Source organism: Ursus maritimus, unplaced genomic scaffold (genome assembly GCF_017311325.1).
Source record: "Ursus maritimus isolate PB19 unplaced genomic scaffold, ASM1731132v1 scaffold_14, whole genome shotgun sequence".
Lineage (NCBI taxonomy): Eukaryota > Metazoa > Chordata > Mammalia > Carnivora > Ursidae > Ursus > Ursus maritimus.
This window is the reverse complement of record NW_024423786.1, coordinates 2446669-2457322: the sequence shown is the minus strand read 5'-3', so window position 1 is coordinate 2457322 and position 10654 is coordinate 2446669. Positions and strand designations below refer to the sequence as shown.

At 52.7% G+C, this 10654-nt stretch overlaps 1 protein-coding gene across 1 annotated transcript in view; it reads left to right on the top strand.

The window, feature by feature from the left end:
- GATA2 (GATA binding protein 2) overlaps nucleotides 1-2805 on the top strand; it is a 7949-nt gene extending 5144 nt beyond the window's left edge. The window contains exons 5-6 of the mRNA XM_040628372.1: nucleotides 839-964; nucleotides 1453-2805. Coding sequence (XP_040484306.1) covers nucleotides 839-964; nucleotides 1453-1752 — 426 coding nt within the window. The 3' untranslated portion in view covers nucleotides 1753-2805. The remainder of the gene's footprint in view (nucleotides 1-838; nucleotides 965-1452) is intronic.
- The last annotated feature ends 7849 nt before the right edge of the window (nucleotides 2806-10654 follow it).

Below are 10654 nucleotides of genomic sequence, written 5' to 3'. Positions count from 1 at the left end.
GGGGGGGGGGGGCGGAGAGTCCTGTGCTGTCACTGTGGAGCTGGCGCTGGTGGGCCCGCAAGAGGGGATCTGCTTTCTCGGGTCAAGACTCTCTTACTTTCCCTTGTTAGGAGCCTTCAGCTCCCTTCTCCAGAAACCAGACACTCATTTCCAGACCACCTCTGGCCTGGATTCCCTGAGGGGCTGTGGGGCAGTCAGCAGTCTGTGGTTTGGGGTACAGGGTGCCGGACGGACCAGCCTTGTGCTGATGGAAATGTTCTGGCTCTGCTCTGCCCACTGTGGTCGTGACTGTTGATTCCTTGAAATGTAGCTAATGCCATAGAAGGAACTGAAGTTCTAATTTTATTAAATTGTAGTTCAGTTGAATTCGAACAGCCCCCCTGGCTATGATACTGAACGGGTCAGCTTTCCATCTCCCTAAACATTTGACGTCCCTACCCTGGCCTCTGTGTGGCCATCACACCCAGGATGGTGGATTTTGAAAGGAGTCGTGCGGGAATGCAGCTCCAGACCCAGGGGCTCCAGGGGGCCTGAGTCAGCCTCCTCAGGGCCTCAGTTTCCCCGTTCGATGGTTGGTGGTAGTGGCTAAGTTGTCCTTTCAGCTCTTGCAACCCATTGATTCCGCGATCAGGCTTCTGAGAGTTCTTTATTCTAAGTTCAGCAAGCGTTTAGGTCTCCAATTCTAAAATTCCATGGCTTCTGAGATTCCTGGATTCCCCTGTGAGCTTTCCTGCTCCCGGGCTCAGTTGGCAGGCACGGGGGTGGGGTGAGGGTCGGGGAGGGAGGTCGAGGTGGAGCGTGGGAGCCCAGCCTGCTGACGCCGCCCCTCCCCTCCCAGTCGGCCGCCAGGAGAGCCGGCACCTGTTGTGCAAATTGTCAGACGACAACCACCACCTTATGGCGCCGAAACGCCAACGGGGACCCTGTCTGCAACGCCTGTGGCCTCTACTACAAGCTGCACAATGTGAGTCCGCCCCGCCCCTCCCCGGGGACCGCGGCTCTTTGTGCTGCCAGGCGCGGGGCCCCAGCCACAGTCTCCAGCGTCGCTTGGCTTGGGAGGCGGTGGCAGCCCGGCAGGCAAGCCCCGAGTGCCAGAAGGGCTTCCCGTAAGAGGGGGCAGGCCGGCTGGAAGTGTGTCCCACAGCGGGGGGCCCTGCAAGTCTGGGGAAGCGGTGCCTCTTTAAAACAAAAGGTGGGCATGGAGTTTGGTCACACCAATGGGGGGCTGTGTTGGCGCTTAGTGGGCTCAACGCCCTGCCCTGTGGGTCCCACACAGTGAAAAGCACCTTTCCTGACAGGGGAACATGCTGGTGGGAAGACCTCGATGGGCTGGGGAGGTCTGGAAGCAGGGCCCCCCGCCCAGACCTGCCTTTGCCCCGCGAGGAAGCTGGGGTCGGGGTCTTGTTCGGGGAAGGGAACCGGACCTCCTGAAGGTTTTGTGGTTGCCTTCAGGTGAACAGGCCGCTGACCATGAAGAAGGAAGGGATCCAGACCAGGAATCGGAAGATGTCCACCAAGTCCAAGAAGAACAAGAAAGGTGCAGAGTGCTTCGAGGAGCTGTCCAAGTGCATGCAGGAGAAGGCCTCCCCCTTCAGCGCCGCTGCCCTGGCTGGACACATGGCGCCCGTGGGCCATCTCCCACCCTTCAGCCACTCGGGACACATCTTACCCACCCCAACGCCCATCCACCCCTCCTCCAGCCTCTCCTTTGGCCACCCCCACCCATCCAGCATGGTGACCGCCATGGGCTAGGGAGAGCCCCCCAGAAACGGACAGACAGATGCCAAGGAGGGTGGCTGACAGCACAAGGCTGGGCGCCCCGAAGCAGGGTGGGCCGAACCCTTAGCGGCCTGCCCTTCCCCGAAGACTGATGCCACTCCTGCCAGCCCAGCCAGAGCCCCAGGTTGCCTCTCCTGTGGGCACTCCACTTGGCCGGCAGCGGTCACTGTGAAGATTTTCAACCGGGCTGGGGGGCAGGCTTGGCCCGGCTTACTGCCCAGGTGGGGTTTCCATCACGGATGATTGTTTGGAGAAAAGAACGGACAACTTTATAAAGAGAAGAAGAGGGGGGCAGGGGACAAAAGAAGAAAACCGTTTATAGAAGGAGAAGGGAGTAGGCAAAAATAATTTATTTGGCTCTTGTTTCTAACAAGGACTGGGGAGACGTGGAGGTCTGAGATGCCCTCTAAGTTCTCTTCTGGGTCTTCTGTTGCACCAAGTCCTGCTTGGCCCATCTGCTTGCTAGGGCTCTGGGGGTAGGTGTGCGGGGGGACGCTCGGCCCACACCTTCTCCTCTGGCTTGCTTTCCCGAAACAGCTGAAGCCCAGGTTGGGCTGAGCCCGGGCAGCGGGGCCACCAGCCTAGGGAGGCTGAGCGGTGCGTGCCCTGGCGGCCAGGCCCTGGAGGGCAGAGACAATCATGGGCGGTCCTGCGCAGATTCCCAGGCCAGGGCTGGGTCACAGGAAGGAAACAACATTTTCTTGAGAGGGGAAATGTCTCCCAGATCGCTCCCCTGGCTCCGAGGCTGAAGCTGGTGTGACCCGTGTCCCCTTAACGAGCCTGAGCCACAGCCTGACCCCTCTGCCAGGTGAACCCCTGTACATACATCCTTTTTCCGCGAAACCCCTCAACCTCCCTCCCCTCCCACTCTGAGACAAAAGAAAAGAATATATATATATAAAAGACTGCATAAGCTTAACTCGCTGAGGAGTTAGTTGTTTTATTTTTAAACTCATTCTGGGTCCAGTCAATTGTACGTTGCCACGGAAGCCCTTGCTATGGAAAGGAATAAAACCTACAAACCAAGGCTGTAGCTTCGCAATCATTTTTGGAAAAGTACTTGGACCCCACAGTCTTAGGACGGGGAGCCGGGGGCCTGGGGAGGAGCCTTGGCTGCTCTTGGCTTCCAGGGGCTGGTCTGGCAGGTGCCGAAGGCAGGAGTTGGGGGTGGGTCCAGGGAGAGGCCACGACCCTGCTGGGGTCCCTGGAGATGCCTGGGTTCTGCTGTGCTTTGCTGTGGCTGTCTGGACCCTTCCCAAGGTACAGCTGTACATAACTGTGTCCGAGCTTAGATTCTGTATGCGGAGATGGTGGGGTGCGGCGGCCGGCAAGGGCCCGGCCTGGGAAGAGAAACGTGCCGATGTAGTCGACCAAGTGCAATAGGGGCCGGCGATCGCTGCGGGGGGGGGAGGGGGGGCACCACAGCCAGAAGTAACTTATTTTGTACTAGTATCCGCATAAGAAAAAGAATCCGCAGTATTTTTTGTTTTTATGTTTTATTTGGCTTGTTTTATTTTGGATTAGTGAACTAAGTTATTGTTAATTATGTACAACATTTATATATTGTCTGTAAAAAATTGTATGCTATCGTCCTATTCCTTTAAAGCGAATACTGTTAAGAATAATAAAATACTTTTTGTGAATGCCTCTAGCCAGTCTTGTGGGCGCCTGGGCTGCTGAGTCCTGGGTGTGGCAATGGAGAGTGAGACCCAGCCGTTCCTCTGGGCCCAGTGATTTGGAGGGAAGGGCTCCTGGAATAGGGGATGGGGCCCTGTCTGCCTGGGGTCAGAGATTCTGACCGCCTCTCCCCTGCATTGCTCCCATCTGAATTTCCGCATTCTCGTCCCACTGCGGGTCCTGGTGGCCGGGTGGCTACTTGCTAAGCCGTGGTTTCCCCAGCCTTTGGTCCCCACACTGAGCTTTTTCCTGGGGCTCTTGCAGAACCCAACAAAGACCGACCCCACCCTCACGCCCCATCCACTTCCTCCCAGACGCTGATCAGCCCTTGTTTCTGAGCTATCTGGTCATCAGTATTCCTGTTCATTGACAAATACGGTCACCAATGTTTTTGATCGCCGATGTCATCAATTGCTAGCAGTCATTTTTAATCAGTGAGGCTGGTCATTGGAGATAGTTACCATGACTGATATTCTTGGTCAGTGACATGTCTGATCACCAGAGCCTGTGACCATAGACATCTGATTACTAACAATTGATCACCAACACTCAATCAACAATATTTTATCAATGCCTCTGATCAGTGACGTGTCTGGTCACTGACAGCCACAAAACGTGATCACCAGTGTCTTCAGTGACTGTCCCGGCATACTTGTAATACACCTGGTCACGAGTATCTCCTACCACCGATATTCGTGATCAGCACCTCTATTTATAATTTTTTTTAAAAGATTTTATTTATTTATTTGACAGAGATAGAGACAGCCAGCGAGAGAGAGAACACAAGCAGGGGGAGTGGGAGAGGAAGAAGCAGGCTCATAGCGGAGGAGCCTGATGTGGGGCTCGATCCCATAACACCGGGATCACACCCTGAGCCAAAGGCAGATGCTTAACCGCTGTGCCACCCAGGCGCCCCTGATCAATGTTTTTCTAAACATTGATAGATCTGATCACTCATATTTCTCTCCAGTGTCTCCAAGCACACTATTTTCATCACCAATGTCTCCTTGATGGTGACTTTGGTCACTTGTCTCCAGGCACCAATATCTCTAACCAACAATATACCTAATGACCAATGTCCCTGATCCTGGGATCCTCTTCCCATCACATTTTCTGTCCATGTGATCACCAGTGGTTCTGGTGACTGACATCCCTGGCTCCCAGTGCTAATCAATCCAGCTTTCTAGTGTCCAGCATAGGGCTTGTGGAGTCTCATCTTCCAAGTCCCCGATGACCAATGTCCCTTATATCCTGATCGCCACTGACTGCCAGCCTCCTGGTCATCGGTGTCATCAGCCACCTGTGTCTCTGGTCAGTAAATTCTCTAACCATCACTGCCTTTTGTGCCCAGTAGCTCACCCACCACCAGGATCCCTGGATGTCTCCAGCCACTGAATGTGATCACCTATGTCTCCTCTATACTCAGTCATCAAGGATATGGGCACCAGAGGCTTCCTTCACTAACACTCCTGCTGCTCACAACCTCCGTCCCCCGTGTCCCTGATCAACGATGAATGCTATAGCCAATCGGTGATCACGCAGATCACTGGGACCTTCTGATCCTCAGTGTACAGCCACTACCTCTCTGATCATGTGTTTGAATGATGTCATCTCCCATGACACCACTGTCTCTAATTACTAGTCATTCTATTCATCTGTCCCTGATGGATGACATCTTTTGGCCCTAATCCCCATCTCTGGTAGCCTGGGTTCACGATTAGGATTTCTGATGGCCAAACTCCTTGTTCCTTGGCAGCCCTGATGTCCATGTGGTCCAGCAGGCCCCTCCTTTCATTATCCCAGACTGCTGGTGCTGGCAGGCTGCTTGCTTGGACCCAGGGAAGCAAGGGTCCTGTGGAGGGCCACATGCCTCTTGTGAGGTTCCAGAGACCCCAGCCCATCAGGGGAGAGCAGGAGGAGCAACCCTGGGACTCTGACTCAGGAGCCCTCCGTGCCGGCTGGGCCATTCTGCCAGGGATGGTCCTGCCCTCCTGCGCCCTGGCTCCCGACTACAGGCTTGTGTGTATGATCAAGTACGCAGGTGTGCACGTCTGCCCGCCTGTTGAACACTTCCTGCACACCAGGCGCTCTCCTAGGCACGGGGCTGTACCACCGAATGAAACAAACAGGAATGCCTGCCCTTGAGGAGCTTCCCTTCTATGCAGTAAACACAATGATGACTCTGCCTGGCCTCTGGCAAGCTGTCCTATTACCTGGCCCCAAATCCAGAGCCCAGAGCCAGAACCTCGAGTCCAGGGCGTTGAGTGCACAATTGGTCCCCCAGGACTCAGGAACCAGACCCAAAATACAGAGCACAGAGCCTGTCTCCCCCAAAATCCAGAAGTTAGAGTTTGGAGCCCAGAATCTAGAACTTATATCCAACTGGGGCCCAGAACCTAGAACTCAGATTGAAGATCTCACAACAGAGAGCCCAGAACATGGCCCTGAGCATGGACCCCAAATCTACAGCCCAGAGCTTGGAGCTCGGAACCCAGGACTTGGTGCCAAGGGCATGGAGTCCAGGGCCTAGAATCTAGATCCCAGAGCTGCAGTGGCCGGACCCGAAGGCCAGAATCCAGAGCCCTCGCCCCCCCCACCCCCGTTTCTCTATTACTACCCTGGTTTTATTTCCTTCCACTACCAACCAATATTTTTGGAGCACCCAGTGACAGGCACTGTCGAAGGTGCCAGAAGCTGCCCTCAAGAGACAAGTAGATGAGTGGATCCCCTCTCCCTGTAATGTCAGGTCCAGGAGTCGGGGGACTGGGTCTGTTGTTCACTCTCGTGTCTCCATCGCCTCTAACAGGCTGAGGTAGGTGCTTCCCAAATGTCTGTTGGCTAGATTCATTCACTTGTCCCAACTTACCCATTAGTTGTTGGCGTTCGGGGGTGCGGATGAAACACACACATCTTGCCCTGATGAATCAGCTCTCTCTGGCTGCCAGGAAACTCCTGGAGGGAAGGGGTTGTTTCTGACAAAGGCAGCAGCCAGAGCTGGGGAAGGCTGTGGTGGTCGTGGTAGGGATGGTGTCGAGTGGGTGACCACCTGGGAGCGGGGAGCCATGTGGCTTTGGAGGCCCTAAGTTCAAGCCCCAGGCACTCTTGCCCCTGCAGCTCCTGTTCCCTCCTCCATAAAATAATCAGCTTCTAACAATGACTCCTGCTGCCCAGAGTCATTGTGTGGGTAAACAGTTTCGATTTTGTGGCCTTAAGCTCCCAGGCAGGGCAGGGCAGGGCAGGGCAGGCAGGCCAAGTGTCGCAAGTGGCCACCTTAGCAGGGAGATGGTGCCTTTACGATTCTGCGGGGGGCCTGGCGCCAGGGCGCCTGGGTTGGGTTGGCTTTTGTTCCATCGGTTTGCACCCAGGTGGGGCCGGCCCGGCCCAGGGCCCCTTCCTCCCTTCTTCCCACAGGGATGCTTCAAGCCCAGCTTCTTATTCCCATTTTCTGTAGGAAGAAACCAACCTCCCTTTGTAATTTGTAGAGACCATCTCTGTCTTTCTCCAAAAGTCCCTCCTGCCTCCTGGTGACCACTACTAGAAATAGGGAAGGCAAACAGCCTTCCCAGTCCCCAGGGCCACAGAGTGGACACTGCCCCAGGGGAACAAGATTTGGGAGGAATGTCTGCCATCCGCCTGGTGGAAGGGAAGGACAAACTCCCCTGAGAGGCAGGGAAGCAGTCAAACACCCAGGGGTCTCCTCCTAAGGTGAGTGGGCTGCCCTATGTGAGTTAATAGCATCAGACAGTAAATCAGAAGTTCACTGTGCGTGCGTGGGGGGAGGGGGATTAGGTGAAATGATAAAACGATTCAAACTTTATTTGTAAAAACTAACAAGACCAGCATAAGTCAGAAAATGAGGGAAATAAAGCGAGGCGTGAGTGTAACACATTCCAGTATTAAGATTCTATGATCACGATCTTTCAAACCTGTGGTTCTACTGTAAGAACAAGGAGATCAATGGCTCAGACTCCAGTAAGCCCGAAACAGACCCTATTATTTACAAGATAATGGATGTTAAAGGAGGTATCCTGGATCAATGCAAGGGTGGAGGGTTGTTCAAGCCAACAGAGTTGGAACAACTACTGGTTAGCATCTCACTGGGTGAACACCTAACCCAGACCTGAAACCAGAGGCATGTGGCCTTACCCAGCCAGCAGACAAATTCTGATTTGGCTGCATGATGTTTTGCAAGAGTATGGATGAGTTGCAAATGATTTTAAAGTAGTTGAGTTACTTAAAAATAGGCAGAAGTTCTGGTCCCAAGGGGCCATTTTTGCCTCTCTCCCCTCAGGAAGTCCCGCCTCCATCTCTACCCCGCCCCTCATGCCCACATCTGCCTGCGTCTTGGGGATGCTGTTTGAGTCCTGACATCATCACACATATCCTATCACACATTCAAGATTGATAAATAGTCAGTCTTGAAATCAACCACTGCAATCCACCTGGATCACTCCGGTTGGTTCCCCCACAGATAACCTGGCAGAGGGACCACGAACTCCAAGGTTAAGTTCAGTCTCTCTAGGAACCAAAGAGGGAAAAGGAAGTTGTTGAACATGCAAGATGTAAAGGCGTCTGTAGCAGGGAGGGAGTGAAACATAATCTGGGATAGTGCTTTTGAAATGAGCTCTGAGATAATTCCAATTCTACAACTTGAATGTTGAGTATTCATCCAAATACCTTTGCAGGAAAGCTCTGACACGAGATGTTTGGGACATTATTGTTTGTAAACCAGGAGACTGGATACAACCTAAATGCTCACCAAAAGGGCATAAGGAGAGTATACACCCCAAAGAATGGGAAGCAGGGACTCGAACAGATATTTGCATACCCATGTTTATTGCAGCAATATTCACGACCGCCAAGAGGTGGGAACAATCCAAGAGTTCATCGACAGGTGAAGGATAAACAGAATGGGGTCTAGACACACAATGGAATATTACTTGGTCTTAAAGAGGAGGAACATTCTGACACATGTTACAGCGTAGATGGACCTTGAGGACATTGTGTTCCGTGAAAGAAGCCAGTCCGAGAGACAAATACTGTGGGATTGCACTTACATGAGGCACCAAGAGTCGTCAGATTCGTCCAGACAGAAAGTAGGGTGGTGGCTGCCTGGGGCTGGGGGGAGGGGAATGGGGAGTTCGTGTTTCATGGGGACAGAGTTTCAGCTTGGGAAGATGAAGTTCTGGAGACGGTGGTGGGGACGGTCGCACCGCGGTGTGAAGGCACTCAGCGCTACTGAACTGTACACTAAAAATGGTTAAAATGGTGAATTTTATGTTAGGTGCATTTTACCACCATAACCAAGGGAGGGAGAAGAGGGAACTATAGGATTTCTGCTGGAAAGCCTTTCAAATGCTTCCTGAAGGTTAGGCCCTTAGAGCCAAGTCACGGAAGAGAGGCGTATGTGTAACACGATGACGACAATGATTACAGCATCTAAGGGGAGAGAACTGTCACCAAATACTGACAAATGGTGATGTCCGTGCCGTAGATACTTTCCCCTTTATTCTCCCCATTTTCCAGCATTCTGTAGTAAAGTTTAATAGCTTTAATGATAAAAATATTTAACAATGATGATTGCAGAATGGGGAGATAATTTTGCAAATTCTGCAAAAACTCAAATACAAAAACACAATAAATAATAGAAAGACCAACTGCCACCTCAAAAAAAGAGAAAAACAAGTGAAAAACAATGGCAAGACAACGGCAAGAGGTCCTTCCCATTAGAAATGTAAATAAACATTCCAACATTCCAACAGGTACTCTACCTCGGAAAGGATCAAGCACAGGCAAATTATACATGCAAATTACCGCGGTCCGCTTCTCTCAGCAGAAATAGGAGAGGCTGCAGGCGCGTGGACCCTCGCACGCGCCATTGACAGCAGTGTTGGTCAGAATTCCGCACGCTCTCTGGCCCAGTGACCCTACTCAGGTGCACCTCACAGAAACACTAGGAAAAGAAAAAACTAAGTTGCAGGGGGTTTGGGGGAGGTGGGGAAGTAAATTGCAGAATATAAAAAACATGACTTCTTCTGGCTTTAAAAATATTTGTGTAGATATAGAAAATAATCAGGGAAGATTATAAGTACCTAATGAATAATAGTTCTTAATTTGGGGAAGTGTGACAGTCTGGGGGCGGGGGAGAGGTACTTTTCACTTTAGAAACTTGTGCTATTATTTTAACATGTTGTGACCATGTGCTGCTTTTGTAACATAAAAAATAATCATTACAAACACCTGTTTTCTCCGCCTAGTTTCTGATTGATCTCTGTCCCTGGGATGTTCTCCCTTCAGATCTGCCTGGAGAACTCCTCTTCATCCTTCAAAACTCCAGTCTCAGAAATCCTAGAGGAAACCTCGTTTGAGTTCTCCTTTCCCTGAGCCCCTCAGGGCCTCCCCAGTCCCCTAACCAATGTCACTCAGGGACCAGGGCTGGCTGTGGTGCCGACACACCTGCCTCTTCCTTGCTGTGCAGCCCCGAGCAAGTGGCTTAGCTTCTCTGAATCCTGACTCCCCACCAATAAAACAAGAGCACACCTTGCAGGGTGTTTTAAGGATAATGTGAGGAAGGCAAAGGGTCCTCAGTGCTTGGAGAGCCCACTTAGCAAGGAGATCTTCTTCTAATGCTATTTCAGCCCTTTGGGCTTCAGACAGAGCCCCCACAAGCTTCTCCACTCCTAGAAGCCCTGGGTGTTTGGGGACCCTGGGCAAGCCGCCTGCCCTTTCTGTTCTTTCCCACGCACCCCCTCAGGCTGTGAGGGCCCCTCAGGAATGCCAGGTGCGTGCCTGGCTATTTAATAGGTGCTTTTGGTATTGTTCCCCATCCTGCTCCCAGCCAGTCAGGGTCCCCACAGATCATGCCTCCTGTACAGCTGGGGAAACTGAGGGCCAGGCAGAGATGGGGGTCTCATTTCCTGGGAGGAGAGAGAACAGGATGGCTCCCACTGGTATACAGGCTAGAATTGGGAGGGTTTCCTCCTGGAAGAGGGGACTTGGAGGACCGAGCAGCTGCTTCCTTCCATGGCCCCATCTGTCCTTCCCCAGCCCACACGGCAGGGCTCCCTGGGGGACTCTGGGAAAACGCTGTCCTTGCTCCTTCTCCCTGCCCCTCCCACCCAGGTTCCTCCGTGCTGATCTGGGGCGCGGGGCTGTGATCCAGGTTTCCCAGGCTTTGAGGAGATGCTGGGATGGGCCC